General features: G+C 32.7%; 1 protein-coding gene across 1 annotated transcript; it reads left to right on the top strand.

The window, feature by feature from the left end:
* Positions 1-214: 214 nt before the first annotated feature.
* On the top strand, positions 215-6,678 carry LOC107937158 (lipase-like PAD4). Its single transcript, XM_016869992.2, has 4 exons — positions 215-367; positions 494-827; positions 4,906-5,628; positions 5,698-6,678. Exons 1-4 carry the CDS (start codon positions 348-350, stop codon positions 6,487-6,489), a joined length of 1,869 nt encoding a protein of 622 aa, XP_016725481.1. The 5' UTR covers positions 215-347; the 3' UTR covers positions 6,490-6,678.
* Positions 6,679-19,573: the final 12,895 nt, after the last annotated feature.

The raw sequence follows: 19,573 nt of genomic DNA, 5'->3' as shown, positions 1-19,573 counted from the left end.
ATCCTTTATATCTTAATTTTTCAGAATTCGATTCTTGTAATTAATGAAAATTGAGAAATTAAGTTAACTAGATAATAGTGTTAATCTACATGGAATTAACAAAAACCAATGGTTCAAACCAATTTTTATATAGCAAATTACCAATGTTTGTTGATAATTGGGACTAATTTATGATAAAGTAAAGTAAAATGACTAAATTTTTAATTTTTGTAAAGTAGAGAGATGAAATTTGAAATTAGACCTTGTTCTTTTCTCACTAATAAAGGAGTCTGTCACCAGCATCACGCTACCACTAGCAAGAAAACAACCAAAAAGAAATCGAAGAAAGAGCAACAACTTTCCATAGTATGGAAACCGAAGCTTCATGGTAAGTTAACTCAGCCCACTTTTTTTTTTTTTTAATTTTCAACTACAAATTCCAAATTTTGACTTGAAAATTCTTTATTCCGAAATCCTAACATGGGTTCCTTGTGGAAATTAATTGGGATCAAAGCGGCCAAAACAATTTCGAAATGAGCGAGACGCTGGCGACATTTCTTGCGTCGACGCCATTGTTGGAGGAAGCATGGAGGGTGTGCAATATAGCAAACATAAGCTTCCCAGGGGCTTACCTGGTGGAACGGATTGGAAGCGTGGCTTATATTGCGTTTTCCGGCCGGCAAATGACTTCTGGGTCTGACCAGAAATGTAGAAATCTGGTGGCTTTGAGTAAGGAAGACGGTGGCGTTTTTGCTCCGCTTTATCGACATAGCGAAGCAGAGGAGCCCATGGTGCATCATGGGATGTTAAAGCTTTTCTTCTCAATGTTCCCAAGCTTGCAAATCCAGGTTAGCTTTCCTTTTGTTACAGTTACGGTTTATAGATTTAATTCATTTCTGTTTCCTTTGTTTATGCTTGAAGATCTAATTCATTTTACTCAGAGTGATCTAAAGTTGAAAAAAATTATAGAATTTTAGACTTATAAACCTCATCGATTATAGTGTTGATCATGTTTTAGTTTCATGAAATGTATTGAAGAAATCAAAACCAAATCGATAATTAATAAATTAACCTCTAATTGAAAAAAACCCAGCTAGAAAATCGATATGAGATTTTGGGATTAATTTAGATATTGTTTGGGCAAGTATGAATTACAGGTAAAATGGGTTATTGGGCGCTAAGTAATGGGCTTATAAGCATTACTTAAGCACCGGGAAACTCCATAAATTGATTGAAGAATGAGGGAAAGAAGTTACACAAGGAGGATAAAATATGCTTCAGGTCCTTCTACTTTTTCATACATTTAAAATTTAGTTTTTTTTTTCAAGGAATTTAATCCTACTTCTATTTTAAGGGATATAGTCCCTCTGCTTTTAAGATTAAAAATATAAATCTAATTGTTAATATTGTTAAATTTTAATTTACTACAACTTATTTTTATTACTTAGCTATCAACTTATTTTCAATTTAACAAAATAATAATAATAATAATAACAGCAATTGAACTCAATTTTTGAAATTTTAAAATATGGAAGGATTAACCGATTGACTCTTAGCTCGATTGGCATGGATATTGTTGTTAATGCAGGACATGAGCTCAAGTGCGTTGAAGCACATTATTCTTCTATTTATGGGTTGGGGACGGGTTATGGGTAGTTCTAGATATTGTATTAAAAAGAATAGATATGATCAATACCTATAATGAGATTATTCAAAAAAATAGAAAAATTAATATTTTAAAAATAAAAGTAAAGACAGGAAAATAGTAGAGTTTCATAGGTTAAACAACTTGGGACTTAAGGAAAATGAGTGTTGTGCATGGGAAAAGGATTGTATGAAACAGTGACGCCACGTCATCTGTATCCATTTCCAATAGTTTTATGCCACATCAGTACTCTTATCCTGAAATTTAGGATTTTATCTTGAAAAAAAAATCAAATCTAAATTAAAATATTAAAATTCAAGATAAAATCCTGAAATTCAGGATAAAATCCTGAAATTCAAGATAAAAATACTGATGTGGCATAAAACTATTGGAAAGGGATATAGATAACGTGGCGTCACTGTTTCATACAATCATTTCTCGTTGTGCATGAGTATAATCAACGAGTGTTTGTGAATAATTAAGATTAGGCAAGTGTTTGACATATTTATTTGACTCTCTTTATGTGAAATGATTTATTATGGGGCTTCATTTATGACGGAAACTTTAGCCTAACAAAATCCCTAGATTATTGGTGTAATGGTAAATTAAAAGTTGAAACCCATCCCCAGATAAGAACAAATGAAGAATTAGAATTTGCCTAAACTAGTACTGACTAATTGTAATTGATTTATATGGAAATTAAGAAGCTTATATAGACTTGGTTTGTGATATTAAATTTACTAAAATCCCAAGCCTTAATCTAAAGCTGAAATGAAAGATAGAATGAGTGAGCTGGTTCAGATAATAGGGCATTCTTGGGTAGTGGGAATAAGTAGGTACTGCATATAGTGGGAAACTTCATAATTGGACACTCAATAAAAGAATCAATGGAAGTATAATTGTTGCATTTGTTTAGAATTGAAGTTAATGGAATGTGATACAACTTTAATTATCATCATCAACATGATGCACTCCTGTTTGTCTCCCTCCAAAACATTTGTTAAAACTTTCCATGTATAAAATACCATAAGCTTTGGGTGAATAATCCTTAACTACAATTTAATCTAATTATACTTTTTCAAATTTAATAACTGTACCAATATCTAAAATATCATATTGATTTTTATATTACAACTCTAAATTGTGAAAGAGAAATATTCCCAAAAGGCAGCTATTTTTTTATTTGATAATGTAGAGAAAACCCCAAAAAGAAAATTATGATAAAAGTACAACATGTGCAATCTTATAGACATTAGTCATCATAATTGGGCAATAATTGGGGGAAAATTTGCATCCACCTTTATGTATATCTTGTGGGTTTGATTAGTAGTTGAGACTTGGGATGTAGATATTCAAATTTATTTATTTTAAGAATTTTATTTTTTTAATCTTCTAAAAAAAATTACTCTCTTTAATAGTTTTACTCTGTAACAACATTTTATTATAACATTCAAGTTTGATGTATAATCAATTTTTTATGTTTTACTTTTACATTTTATAGCAACTTTCCATCTATGACGACAATCATAGAGTAAGAAGTACATTTTTTTACTAAATTAATTCTGTTATAACAAATTTTTCCTCAAGTTTTAGTCAAATTAGTTGTAAAATAAAATAAAATAATTAAGATTGTTTTAATAAAATGATTAATTTTTTTATAAAAATATATTAATCATATTTTATTAAATGAAAATAATTTTTAATAAATATAATTGCGTTTATAAATTTTATTAAAGATATGAACTAAATATCAATAATTAATAATATTATTAATATATCATAATTTGTTAATTTGAAAATTAAAAAATATAATATAATCTAAAATTCACATGTTACATCTTTATAACATCCAAAATTTTAACAAACATAAATTTTTATAGATTAACATACAAATGAAATTATTCTAAAGAGGATGGATTATTATCCTTTTATTTATAAATATATGTATTCCGATTTTCTTTTTGGTTTTCATTTTTTTTCATTTATATAATGGTAGAGAGGTCTAATTAAATATTTTAAACACTTTGAGGGTTTTAATGAGAATTTTTAAAAACTTTGTTTCAAAAATTTTATGAGAATTTACAAAACACAAAAAATAAAATTGAAGAGTTTAATTAAAATTTTTAAAATTTTTAAAAAATTTAATAATAATTCTTAAAAAATTTGATGCCTGCTGAGTATCGCCTCAGGCCTGAGCTGAGGCAAAGCACCCCAAGTAGGATAGAAAGTAGGAGGCATAGGGATATTGCCACTAATTCATCCCAAAAGGAAGAAAAAAAATCAAAAGTAACTCAATCACATAATTTCAGCCCTCAATAATTCCCTTTGTAAGATATAACTGTCAATAATTGGACCTTAAAATGGCCACATGCTTTTTGTGGTACTTAAAAAGACCAACTATTCAAGGCCACGTTAAATCAATTTGTAGACCAAGTCACTCATGACAAATGAGGCTGGCAGGGAGTGAGTCACCCCGAACTTCACTCACATTACATTATCTTAAAAACAAGATTCCATTCCCACTTGATGTCGGCTAAATGTTTGTTGGGGTCAACTCCAATCTTAAACCAACCAAACTTGCTTTCATTGGGGTGCATCTTTTTCTCCTTTTTATGGGGGTTGGCTGTAAGATGATAAGTAACCCGTCAATGGGGTTTAACTTTATACAAAAGAAGTACCTTTCCATACCACCTTTTAACTTCAACATATTTAGGAGAGATGGATGCCACAAGTGTTGTCAGATTCTTCACTATTTTATATTTTGATATTTATTAGTTATTTCTAATTATTTTAATGTACATATTTATCTATATCTCAATCTAAATATTTTAAGGTTTATTGTATAATGTATAATTATTTGCCTTTATCATTTTAAAAGTTAAATATATAGATATATTAATTTCAAAATATCATAACTGTTTCCTACGCTCCTTTCAAACAAACAAACAAAAAAAAATCGTCTCATCCTTCAAGTGATTCGAGTATTACCGTCCCTAGTTCCTATTAATGCAACTCTGCCATCAATCTTTGTACTTGCTTGACATGTATTGTTTTAAATCGATTAATACTTATTTTGAGAAACCGTAAAATTATACTTAATTAAAGTTTGAATAATTCAGATTATCTCAAAAAGTTTGGATTGAACTCATGAAATGAAGTTACTTTTAAAAATAAGAAATGAATTTATTTTTGTTCTAACCTGGAAACAAATTAATTAAGGTAGGTGCGCATTGGAAGATGTCCTAAGTAATAAAACTAATTAAATAGATATGTTGATGCAGATCGCGGATTTAATGGGAAAAGTGAAGTCAATAGTGATAACAGGTCACTGCATAGGAGGAACGACAGCCTCTCTTTCTGCTCTGTTTCTCCTCTGTCATCTGCTCTCTTTGTCAGTATATCCTCCAATGTCCGTCCTATGCATCACATTCGGTTCTCCATTGCTCGGCAATGAAGCCCTCCATCGGTCGATTCGACACCAAAGATGGGGTGAAAACTTTTGCCATGTTGTTTCCAAGCATGATATCATGCCAAGGCTACTTTTAGCAGAGATTGTAAACCACATTCCTCATATACAAGCCCTGCTGCAGTTCTGGCACTGCTGCATGGCTTCTCCTCACCTCCCTGTTGCAGGCCTTTCTTCTCAAGTACCCAGTGATCTAAAACGTTTACTTTTTCTTAGTGTTTTAAAGGACTTGGAATTGTTAACCCAAGCTGACGATCCATCAGAGAGCCTGTTTTGGCCTTTCGGGAGCTATGTTTTCTGCTGCCAAGAGGGTGCCATTTGTGTAGAGAATGTTGCATCAGTTATGAAGATGTTGCATTTGATGATGGCCACTGGCTCACCGAACCAAAGCATTGAGGATCATCTCAAGTATGGAGATTATGTTGCCAAAGTTTCTAGACAGTTTTTGCAGGCTAGAAACTTTGAAGAGGGGATACCTGATTCTAGCTATGAAGCTGGTGTCGCCTTGGCATTGCAATCATCAGACCTAACCGACAAGGTACTCTTTTTTCTGTAACAATGTTGATTTACAGATTTTCTTTCCGTCTTTAACTAAATCAACTCACAGGAACCAGTTGTGGTTATGGCAAAGGAGTGCCTGCAAATGGCTCAACACAGTGATAAGCCAAACCTGAATGCTGCAAACCTGGCAATAAAATTGTCCAAGATAGTGCCATATCGAGCTGAAATAGAGTGGTATAAAGCATGCTGTGATGAGGCCGATGATCAAATGGGTTACTATGACTCATTCAAGCTTACGGGGGCCTCAAGAAGAGAGGGTAGAGTCAACATTAACCGCCATAGACTTGCTCAGTTCTGGAACAGTGTTATCCACATGCTTGAAAACAACAAGCTACCTCATGACTTTGACAGAAGGGGAAAATGGGTGAATGCTTCTCACTTCTATAAGCTCCTTGTCGAACCATTGGACATCGCGGATTATTACCGAACTGGTATGCACCGCGAGCGTGGGCACTACATTGAGCACGGAAGGGAAAGGAGGTATGAAGTTTTCGACAAGTGGTGGAGAAGTGTTCCAGAGGAAGAAAACAAGAGGAGCAAATTTGCCAGCTTGACACAAGATTCATGCTTCTGGGCCAGGGTAGAAGAAGCAAAAGAATGTCTAGATAATGTGAGAAGTGAGAGGGATGCAACGAAACGACAGCAGTTGTGGCACAAGATCGACAACTTTGAAGCATATGCGAGACAGTTGATCAACAATAAAGAGGTGTCCAAAGACGTGTTGGCGAAAAACTCGAGCTTTAGTCGATGGATGGAAGAATGGAAAGAAATGAAATCGCAGGTTCAGCAAATCACTCCTTTGTTTCCAGGTTTTGTGGATGGGAAGGTGGTTCCTTAGTCTGCTTTCTTAGTTCTTATTTATATAGCAACAAAGATCATCATTAATATGCTGTTATTCCTAGGTTTAATTTGTAATATATATATATGTAGGATGACGGTTTGATGTGTAGCTTTGGTTAATGATTTTGGGTTCATGAATCTGATTTTCATTTTCAATTCAATATAAGATGTTGATTATGAAGATAAAGATGATGGATCAAAACATGACAGATACGAAAGAGTCGCAAAGAGTTATGGTGATATCTTTGATTAACATCATATTTAGATTTAATCCTCCAACAACCTTTACTCTTATTCTTTATTTAAAAAAAGAATAACAATGGTGCTCTTATTTGGGCATCTATCAGAAATAAATTTTTATATTCCAAAAAAATAAAATAAAATTTAGACAACCAAGACAGGCTTTTGTATCTGATTCACTCCTCAAAACAAAAAATGAATGGCCAAAATGTCCTCTAAAAATAACAAATATGAGCTTTAAATCTTTAATGCTCGAGTTAGGACAAAGCAATAAGAAAAGATGAATGTTAAGTATATTGGGAGTAAAGAGAGTTGACAAACCATGTACTTAAGTATTCAAATTGGATGTTTGTCCAACAATCAATTATTGAAAAGATGCAATCTAAACTAGTGGCTTGGAAATCAAAGAGTCTGGTAGATACACATTGCTCAAATTTGTCCGCTCATCAATGCTTCTTTATGTTTTATCCTGCTTTCGGGCATCCACTTAATGCCTTTGTTCTATATAATGATCTGCATCACGTTCATCATGAATTACATTTCCATCGGTTCATGGATCCATACCTGAAATCTTGCACACTGAACTAATTATACTGGAACAACTTGGAGAAGGATGGCTTCAGGAGCTATGATCGCACGGCTTCTTGGTTTTTCCAGGCTAAGATAATTTTGTGTGGAAATTTGATTTCCGAAGACAGTTCTCTGTTAAGAGTGCTTATCAAGGAGAACACTCTAGATTAGCAGTGAGTGTAACATCTCAAAATTTTTGGCTGGATGCATGGCACTATTCCGATAACAAATAAATGAATCTTATGAAATCAAAGTTGGACATGGTGAGAAAATTTGAAAAAAAAAGTTGGATAAAAGAATCTTATGGAATCAAAGTTGATAATTGAGATGAGATTTAATGAAAAGAAATTTAGAAGAGGAAATGTGATAAAAGAACTAAATCACAAATTTTGAAAAGTTTAAAGACTAAAATGCAAAGTTAGCCAAAAAGAAAAATAAGAGTTTTTATTTCCTATTTGACATAAGGATAAATTGGTATATGAATTAGTAAGGTGAAAATCACTTCTAAGACCAAATTGAAAATATCAAAAAGTTCAAGGACTCAATTATAAATTTCCAATTTTACTAAGAAAAGAGCAAAGATGCAATTATCATCCATAGATTCATATTAAAGTTCACTAGAGAATTATGAGGTTTGGGATTTACAATTTCTATTATTGAGAAGAAATCATGCAAAGAGTAAAAAAAAGTGTAAAATAATAATTTTGCTATAAAAAGATATTTTAGTCATTTCTCAAGACTTTCATGATAAAAATGACATTTAATTATGGTATTTGATATCCAAAATTATTTTCGACCATTGGGGCTTCGGACTAAAAAAATGAGCTTCATATGGAAAAGTTTAGATTTAAGTTGTTAAACATGAGTCTAAAGCTCATTTGTTGATATTTTTGAAGGGGATGAGAACCCCCTTCAGCCTTATTTTCCCTTCTTTTCTAGCCACCACCAACAACCTTTGTTACCATTTTTCTCTCCTTCATTTCCTCACTCATTTGTCCATTTTCTCTCCAAATTTTGACACCTCACCTTAAGATTTTGTAAAAATCATCATGTAAAAATCATCATGGAAACAACCTTCTAAGCTCAATTCCAATTCCATAGGTTTTGGTGTGTTCCTAACTCACCTAACATGATATTTGAGTTTAATGGTGATGAGATAACTTGGAAAGATTTGTTGTTGATATTTTTTTTATATATTTTTTTATTGTATGGAAAAATGTTAATGATGAAAATGGGGTTTCCAAGCTTGATTGATGATGAATTAGAACTTATGGAGGCTCGAATAAATGTTGTGGTAAGTACCCTTAGATCCTCTTACTTCCTTTTTTATGTTAAAATGTTAAGAAAAACAATAAATTTAAGTTGTTAATATGAAAATAGTGCAATAAACATGAGACTTATTATACAAATATATATGAAATATGTAATTATTGTGCGAATGTATTTAATATGTCACTTGAATAATTTGGTTATCAACATTTTGTACTAAAATAATTTTAGACAGTAGTAGTAGTTTGACTTTGAAAATTTACCAAAAAATTGCAGAAATTGAATTAGAAGTTGAGCCATATATGGTTTAAAATCTTATTGATTCTAGTTTTTATTGGAACAAATGAAATTTGCATCCGAATTATTGGAATAAATTAACAAACCAATTTAGCAGTTGCTTAACAATGAGGATTGAAAACCTTGAAGGCTATGATATCCATACTAGCTTATCAAATTGGTTTGCCAATTTGGATGCACTACAAGATTATGACCTATGAATTTATACTAATGCAACAACAATCTCTGGGCAATTTGAAAAAGGCTAAATTCCAAAATTTTCTCTGAAATCGACCCTAATCCCACTCAATGGGTTACCCTTATCAGTAAATGATAAAATAACAGACGAATTGCATGTGAATCGTTCGGTGACAAAATCCATCAGTCAGGGATGTAAAAACTTGACTTCAGAGTTAGAAACAATAGCGGTTCTGTTATGAGAGAGGAGTTGGAATCATTTAAAGCAGGAATAGAGTTGATGATCGGCCAGTTCATGTTGCAGATGAGGGAATTAATTGTTTCTAATCGAAACTTTGATAGGGAAAAGGGGTTGACAGCAGTAACAACAGTGCTGACAAAAACGAGAGTCGACTAGAAAAATAGGAAATTCGATTAGAGACAATGAATGGATTCGATGTGATTCCACGATACACGAAGTCAGATTTTTCGACTTTCGATGGGACAAAAGACCCTCTAATTTGGTTGTACCAATGCGAGAACTTATTTGCGAACTAGAGGACAGTTGAAATAGACAAAGTCTAGCTTCTTTTCACTTGATAGGAAGGGCACAGTCGTGGTATTATCAAATAGAGCAAGAATAAACTAATCTTTCACGGAAGGCATTCAAATTATATTGTACTCTACGGATTGGACCACCGCTGCATGAAAATCCTTTGGGAATTAGCAAAGTTGAATAAAACAGGATTGGATGGAAGATTATCTTTGCTGATTTCAAAAACTATGCGCCTAAGTAGATTTCATTAGACCAGACTAACAAATTAATTTGTTTACTACAAGGTTGTTAGATTCAACCCAAATAGATGTAGAGATGCAGAAACCTGAAAACTTAGTTCAAGCGACGAATCTGACATGAACCTTTGAAATAAAATATCAACTAACTCGAGCAACAGGCCTACGAAGGACTCCTTGGCAAAATTGGGGACCCAATTCGGGAATAGTATCAACTACAACTACTAGAAAGGTTAACTCTAAAGGGTACCGTTGCATTAGCAAATAAGCCCGGTGACAGTAAAGCAAACCTACCAATTTTTAAAATATTGAATCGCACAAAGATGATAGAAAGGTAAAAAGTCGTTGTTATAATTGTGATGAACCCTATGGGATGGGATATCATTGTAAAAGGCTATTTTGGTTAGAAGTAAAAAACCAAGGCGACCCTAATCTGAATCCAGAAGAAGACAAGGAACCAAAAATCTCGCTGCATGCGATCACTGAAACACAAAATCCTCAGACTATGCAATTACAAGCCATATTAAAATATCATCTCATTTTGGGATTAGTTGATTCCGGGAGTACTTATAACTTTACTAGTGTCATTGTGGCCAAATGCTTGGGGCTGCCAACCCAAGCTCAATCAGGGTTGCGAGTAGCAATGGCCAATGAAGAAAAGGTCATCCGTACGTTCAGGAATTTTCCTAGAGGTAACATTTATAGTTGACAACAATTCTTTTGAGACTAATTTCTTTATTATTCCTTTGGATGGTTTCGATGTTGGACTAGGAATAAAGTGGTTGCAGCCTTTGGGGCTAGTAGTGTGAGATTTTGTGGCTTTCACTATGAAATTCTCATTGGGGGAGAAATAGTCACACTACATGTAATGACTCGATTTTCGTTGGTATCAAAAAAACTCGATTCAAGGTTGAATTCTTTGAATCAAGCTATTAAATATTTCAAACCGAGAAATTAGCAAGTCAAATGTGAATTAATAAATAGAACCAAATAATAATTAAATAAATTAAGTTATTTTATAAATAGTACAGGGACTTGATTAAAAAACAAGGTTAATGGAAGAAATTGATTACAAGACATTAAAGGGCTTTAACACGTACTTGTAATAAGGATTAGGGAGTACTTAAACCATTTTAAATTTATGTTAATGTTAATAATTCATCATGTCATCATTTTCCACTAAAGTAACAACTAAACATGCTTAATTATTTATCTAATGGGTTAATTAAGTTAATGAAGTGTTAATTACTTATATATAATTAGTAGGAGAGACTGTGTTAAAGGAACATTCTATCATCTTCTCCATCATCATACATGCATGGGAATGAAAGAAAATAGCTTTGAGTTTCTTCCATTGCCGTCCTTCAATTAAGAGAATAAACCAAAGACAACGTTGGATGTCAAAAGTGAAAAGAAAGAAAAATGTGAGCATTGAATAGATATTATGGTTTGTGCTTCTAAAATTCATTTTCAATAATCCATTCGTAGATCAACTAGTCCTTATAGACGAACATGAAATAAATGCTGAGGTAAGCGGATCTTTCCCCAAAAACTATGAGATGATTTATTGATATTGTGATTGCCCAATCAATTTATGAATGGTTAAATTGTGCTATATAAATTTATATAAATAATGGAATTTGATACCATGTTAGTATGTGTTATATTGATAATAATGACGATCATGCCTCGTTAAACAATATTAGATGTAGTCCGGGTATAGTAGGCATGCCATAAGGTCACTGATATCAATCATGTATTAGCTCCAATTCCTAAAGGGTCGTGAGCAACCTCAATTCCCAGAGGGTCGTGGACATATATCAACATTCAGATTGAATAGTCCCAATTCCCAGAGGATCATGGACTTACTCATTATGTAGATTTGAGTATCTATTCCAATATATGCCGTCAATTAATAGAGGCCGAAAATAGTAAGTATCGAAAATGGCAGTGAATGACATGTTGAAATATTGAATATAATCTGATATAATCTTGAGAAATATTGAAATAAGTATTGAATGAGAAAATTTGGGGATGATGTGATTAATGATTTTGTGATGAGTGAGAAAAGAGTAAAGTAATAAAGTTAATATTGTAATTGTGTATTTGCTTCAATTTAATCTTATTGTATTGAATTTGAATTTCATTAACACCACTGAGTATTCAATACTCAGTGTACAGTTATGTTTGTTTTTGTGCGCAAGTCTCAGATGAGAGTTGACGTACATTAAAATTAGTCAAGCATCTAACTAAACAGCTCAACTTGAAAATCAACTTGTCACATATTTTGTATGTATATATGTGTTTTGGTTATATAACATGTACATTGGTTGTTTTGGGCTTGTTGCTTAAGTTAATATTTTGGTATATTTAGTACTTGACCTATAAAGTTATAAAGTTGAAATTTATCCTTTGATTAGTAGATAGTTATGCTAGTTTATATGAGTTTGATTATGTGAATTAGTTGGTTGAATATTGATGCATTGATCGTGATGATGTTTGATTCTGTTTACGTGTGTTGAATTGATGGTCTCACATTGATGTAAAGTTTAGGTATGCATAAGGTACAAATTGGTATGGTTTGGATACTTGAAAATGTGCTTTTATGGTCATTTTACCATTGAGCCTCAAGACCATTAGAACAAAATTTACCTTAATATTCAACTAAATGCTTAGTATCTTGAGACTTGTTACACTTAGTCTCGAGACAATTCCTTTTAAGTCTCGATACAGTTGGCCTTTGTCTTGAGGCAAAGATAAATTGAAGCTAAGTTTGTTTTACCATGTTTCATGTCTCGAGACAAGTCTCGAGACATTCAAACATCGAAACTAAGATAAGAAAATAGAGGAGATTGATCTTGAGACCAAGTCTTGAGACATGAGGAACCTTGTCTTGAGACATGGATTCTAATGTCTCGAGACATACTATCATCGAAGCAAAATTTCCAAACATATAAAGTGTCCTATCTCAAGACATAGAGATCATGTCTAAAGACATATAGTTAAAACTAGACAATTGCGTTTTGATTTGTGTTCTAACTCTTAAATTGATTTAATAATATAACTCCATAACTTGGTTAACATTAAATTGATACACATTATGAATGCATATGCGTGATTATAATGGAAAAATAAATTGATATGACTTGTAATTATACATTGAATGTTATGTAATTAGTTAACTTGAGGTGCTTTGGCAACGTAATATGACATCACTCATTTGGATCCAGTGAATGTATCAGGTGTGAGGTGTTACACTACAAGGTGATAAAAAATCATATGAAGTTCAGATCCATTTTGTAGAGGAGACTACAGATTCAGATCAATAGTTGGATAAATTTTTGAAAGAATTTAATAACCTGTTCTTAGAGCCAACAGGACTACCATTTATCCATAATTATGAGTATTAAATTTCTTTATTGGTTGGAGCCCAACCCATGATGGTTCAACCATATAAGTATCCACACTTGCAGAAAGACAAGGTAGAACGATAGTGTGAACAGATGTTGAAACAAGGCATAATTTGACCTAGCAACTCGCCTTTCTCTTCCTCGATTTTATTAGTTCGAAAGCATGGCAAAACATGAAGGTTTTATGTTGATTATCGTGAGCTCAATCCCAAAACAATAAAAGATAAATTTTCGCCACCAGTGGTAGATGAGTTACATGGGGCAAAATACTTCACCAAATTAGATTGATGATTAGGTAATCATCAAATTCACATGGAATCCAATGGCATTGAGAAAACAACATTTTGCACCCATCATGCATAGCGATTCTAGAAGGGCTAGCATGGGCTCCGCCCCTCCAAATGAAAAATTGCCATTTAGGCCCTCTAAATTTTTTTAAAAATTTTAAATTAATAAAGGGAAAATTACATTTTGGCCCTCTCTAAAATTATAAAAATTTGATTTAATCCTTTAAAAATTATAAATATATAGACTATAAAAAATTAAAATATCATTTGGCCTCGACCTAAACAATTGTTCTGGCTTCGCCCCTGCCATCATGGTCACTTTGAGTTCTTATTAATGCTATTCGAATAAACTAATGCCCCCATTGACATTTCAAGCTATTATAATAAGGTATTTCGTAAGCACTTACGTCACTTTGTTCTCGTCTTCTTTGATGATATTTTGATTTATATTCAAACATGGCTTGATTGTATTATATCCAAGTTGTTTTTGAATTACAAAGAGTTCTCCATCTTTGTTTAAAGAAATCTAAATGCTTTTCTAGGAATCCCAAGTGGCATATCTAAGACATGTTTATATGGAAGGTGTTTCAGTTGACACAAGCGAAGTTCAAACAATTGTTAATTGGCCTTAACCGCAATCCATAACTGCTTTACAAGGCTTTCTCGAGCTAGCACAGTATTACCGCAAATTCATTTAGGAATATGGCACAATTGCAACACCTCTCACTCATATTTTCAAACGAAATTCCTTTCAATGGACCGATGAAGCTTTGACTACTTTCAAAAACCTTAAAGGCTTTGGTTAGTGTTGGGGCTATCTTACAACAAAAGCGACATTCTATTTCCTTCTCGTAAGATAGCCAATAATAATATAAAATTACAGAGCGGGAGTTGATTGATTTGGCTAAGGTGGTGCGACATTGGCAGCCATGTGTATGGGGGTGACACTTCTTGATCAGAACTGACCATTATAGCCTTAAGTACTTGTTGGAACAAATCACTGCAACAATATTGGGTCAATAATGTAATGACCCAATTTTTAGTGGTATCAAAAAATAAGGTTTCGGAACCCTATTTTCGTAAATCGATCTTGCAATTATTAAATATTAATATTTATGAGGATATTATATAGTAAATTAAAGTTTGGTTAAGAAATTTTGCCGGGTTAGTAGTTATTTAAGGTTTAGGGACTAAATTGTAAAATTCTAATCGCTATAGAGTTTTAATTGTTAAAAGAATTGAGGACTTAAATGGAAATTAACCAAAGGTCTAAATGATAAATAAACCGTTTTTAAAAAGTGGTAGTGGATGGTAAGGTTAAAAATTTCTAAGCTTGATTAACATTAAATTTAGGAAATTAATTAGTTAAACTAAACCTTAATATAAGTATAAATATTTGGATGGTGGAATGAAAGAGAAAATTTTCTCTTCTTCATCATCAAATGACTATCCACCATAAGTGAAGAAAAGAATAAAGCTTCTAACGGTTTCCAACTTTCGGCCATTATTTAGGTATTATAATGAAGTCCCTTTCTTGTAATTTTTATAAATTTGAGGTGTCCATGTACCAATTGTAAAACTGTTAAAGTTTTTAAAAGTTTTCATTGTTGATTTCTTGAAGAACTAGGCTTAAAATTGATAGATTTAAGCTTAGAATATGAAAAGGACTAGATTGTAAAGTTAATTTAGCTTATTGTTAACTTTGTTACATTAGAGACTAAATTGAATAAATGTAAAAATTGTTATGAGTTTATGTTAGAAATAGAAATTTTAAGCTTCCTAGTGAGAGTATTTGAAATTGGATTTTAATCTGAGGCTAGGAATTGAAAGCTATAACTATTCTAAGTTTAGAGACTAAATTGAATGTGTAATATTTTAGGGATATAAAAAAAATCAAGTTATATGGGTTCATGCATATCATAGCATAAAATGGAGATATTTGGTATTGATTAATGTTATAAAATAATTGTTTAGATCAAGAATCAGATCGGAGTGGTGTCGATCAGGGAAAAGCTAAAATTACGGATTAGTCCCTGAAATATCCACTTTATGTATTTTGAACAAGTAAGTTCATATGAAACCTACCACGCTATTCTATTTTATTTATGAATTATACTTGAATTTGTACTTATATATTAGAGTTGAGTAGAATTAGTGAATTTGACACATATTTTGAAATGGACTGAATTGTAAATTCATGTAAATATCGACTACATGGAATTAATACAGGATGTAAATGTGATTATGATTGATTATATGACTCAAAAATGAGAAATGAAATTATATATAGGAATTGGTATTAACAATTATACAAAAATGATGCCTGAGTGAGCTTAGTAAAAGATTAGGATATGTATGGCATGACATTAGGGTTACACGCGTGATTAATCAAATGATTATACATGTTATTACGAGATCTAGCATGAGTTTTAGATTCTCAAGCTATATGTATCGAAGGTTTAGCCCAGACAGGTAACCTCAATATAATGTCAGCTTGTGTGAGCAATTCTGTTAAAATGTGAGCTTGTGTGAGTAACCCGAATATACTGTTAACTTGCATGAGCATTATATTCCCGTGTATCCAAGTTCATTTTACTATAGTTCCATCGGGCGATATTCAATGGATTGGAATGGAAACTTAATAATAAATTAAAAATGAATGGTAATTATTGATGTTTGATATGTGGATGGTTACATGAATCTATTCAAGTCTCGATATTACTTATGATTCGAAAATGTGACTAACATGCTTTTTTGGAGATGTTGTTATATGCTTAATTAATTCATAATGTGCCAAATGATAGTTAAGTTGAATTCCAATTTGATTAGTGAATTATGCCTTAAATGTCTAAGGTATGTTTAAATTTCATTTTTGAGCTTACTAAGTATTCTGAATGCTTATTCTGGTTGTTTTCCTTCCTTAAAGATTTTTCACCTTGTGAAACTGTCGAGCCAGATTAGCAAAGAAGCACACGCACTATCTAAAGACGATAGTTATATGTTCATTTTAAGTCTAAACTATGTGGCATGTACATATAGGTCTTAGTATGCTTGTGGTTATTTTGAAACAGTGGCATCTGTGTTTGTTGTGAGGTTTAATGTTGGATGTATCATTTGGTATATAATTGATAGTACACATTTTGGTTAAGTTATTAATGTATGAATGATGAATTTACCTTTAAATGGTTTGGTATGTTAAACTATCATTTAGACTATTTGATTTGAGTACCTAAATAATGTTATAGGAATGATAAGGTTTATGATAAGTATGTTGTGTAATTAGTATATGTTTTGACTTGTTCATGTCAATCTCTTGAATTGGTGAGTTTCAATTAGTAAGATGATTGTGTTGAGTTGGAAATTGGAGGCATTTTGGTAGGAATAGATGGAATGGTCATGTATATAGCTAAATGTGAATAATTAGTTAATAAGGTATAGAATGAATGATTTATTAGTTTATACATGAGTTAGTTGTATATTGGTTTAGTCAATTGGCCTTATTTTGCTAAAGATTGGATGAAAACATGTTTGGTATGATTTGGAATTACTTATAGTAGGTACCAAATGTGCATTTTTGCAAAAACAAGACCAACATCGCGACGAAAGGTCTGTGGCGTCGCGATATTGACTGACAATAAGTGACGTTGCGACGTGGGTATACATGTCATTGTAACGTGACTCATTATGATAACGTCACTGCGATGAGGAAGCTTGAGGTTGTGACGTCAACTCGAATGTTTTAAAAACTTTACACTTTGGTCCTATTTCATACTCAGGTTAGCAAAAGAGCTTTTGTAAGCTCGTGTGAGACCCAGAAATGATTGTGCATCATGTTGTGAATACTTTTTAATTTTGAATTCATGTTTAACTAGTTGAAAAGTATATGATTGCCCGTAGTTGCTTCGACAACGATCGTAGCATCTAGTGACTTAGACTCGGCGATCGAGTCGGGTAAGGGGTGTTACAAATAAGTTACTTGATTTAGATTTTCAAGTAGAATATAAAATAAGAAGCCTTAACAAAGAAGTCAACGCATTATCCTATCGCAAAAAGGTTGAGGGGATATCGTACACAGTCAGCTAACCACAAGTAGCACTCTTAGATGCAATTAGACAAGAAATCCAAAACAACTCCACCTTACGAAAGTTACGTGAGTGTATTCAAGTGGAAAAGTGTGTGAGTCATGGTCAATGCATGATGGGTTGGTTTTCTCTAAAGACCAAGCTTATTTGTTACCAACTTCTCCATTGGTTTTTTTGGTCTTATCGGGTTTTCATGATGCGACACACAAAGGCATATAGAAAACTTTACAATGGGTGTGTAAGGACTTCTATTAGAAAAGGATGAAACTGGCAATTAGTGATTATGTGATAGCTTGTTTGGTGTGTCAACATAATAAGGTCGAGCATTTGAGCCCAGTAGGTTTGTTACAACCATTACAATTGCCGACTAAAATATGGGCTAATGTCTCTATAGGATTTATCAAGGGGTTGCCCAAATCATGAGGTAAGATAATTTTATTGGTAGTAGTGGATTGATTCTCAAAATATGCACATTTCTTACCCATGACACATTCGTACACAACGAGTGTGACAAACTTATATTTTGCACAAATTGAGTGATTACATAGGATATCAGAATTAATTGTATGCAATTGAAATGTGGTGTTTACCAATAAGTTTTGGAAATAGCTTTTCCAAATGCAAGGGACCAACTTAGCCTTCTTTTCAGCTTATCTTCCTCAAACTGATGGTCAAACTGAGGTCATTAATCAAACTATTGAGATGTATTTGAGGTGTTTGGCGAGGGATTAACCAAAACGATGGTGGATTGGATTCCATGGGGCAAGTATTGTTATAACACTCCATTTCATATGTCATTAGGTATTTCCTATTTCAAGGTAGTTTATGGTCATGAGTTGCCTCACTTGTTGTCCTATGAAATAGGTACCTCGAAAGTTGATATTGTTGACCAAGCCATATTTAACTATGATGAGGCCTTGTAGGTAATTTGATCGCGTATTCAACAATCACAACATCGTATGAAGACTTATTATATGATAAAGGACATCGTGATGTTGATTGTGTTCTTGGTTCTTAGGTAGGGTTACGTTTGCACCCATATTGAAAAAAATCAATTCCAAGTAAACATCGACATAAGCTTGCTTCTAAGTTCTATGGGCCATTTCGAGTACTAAGTAAGATTGAGATAGTTGCTTATCAATTGGACTTGCCAACCGATTCTAAAATCCATGATGTATTACATGTCTCCTTACTCAAACCTTTTCATGGAGAATCTCTAACAACCATGGCTAGCTTACCTCCTACATTGGATGGAGAAGTTCTTCCAACTCTTGCCACAATTCCTCGTGCTCGACTCAACCGTGACAAATAAGAGGTTTTAGTGCAATGGACTGGTCTAGCAGACACTGGCGCAACTTGGGAGGATGTGCAAGAATGCTATAACTCTTATCCAACTATCGAGCTTGAGGACAAGCTCTTTTTTTTTCCACAGAACGGGTAATGTTATGGATATATTTGTCGAACAAACCTATGTGCGTCATAGGGTGCACAAAAGTGGGATGACAGCAGATGATGTTAAGGGAAGTATTTTTATGCTAGTAGGAATCAATTTTATTATTATTTTATAATATTAAACATTTTAAGGTAAACTACACTCATAGTCACTCTAAAATAAGGCCTGTCCTATTTTGGTCACTCTAATTTTTTTTCTCAAATTAGTCTCTAAATAAGATAATTGTGCGAATTAGTCACTACTATTAAAATTTTGATGTTCTTTTAACGGATCGTTGATGTGGCACATTAGCACATTGAATGACTGACATGTAGCACTGTTTGTTGGATTTTGACTAAAATTTAAGGACCTCGCTATAATTAGTCCAAAACTTTCTCCATCTAAACTTTATAGAGAGGTCCCTAAACTTTAGTCAAAAGTCAACAAAAAATGTCACATGTCAATCACTCGATGGGCTATGTGTCACATTTGCAATCCATTGAAAGAAAACGAAAATTTTAACAACAGTGACTAATTCAACAATTAT

Source organism: Gossypium hirsutum, chromosome A05 (genome assembly GCF_007990345.1).
Source record: "Gossypium hirsutum isolate 1008001.06 chromosome A05, Gossypium_hirsutum_v2.1, whole genome shotgun sequence".
In the NCBI taxonomy this organism is placed as follows: domain Eukaryota; kingdom Viridiplantae; phylum Streptophyta; class Magnoliopsida; order Malvales; family Malvaceae; genus Gossypium; species Gossypium hirsutum.
This window is presented reverse-complemented; position numbering and strand designations above follow the sequence as displayed.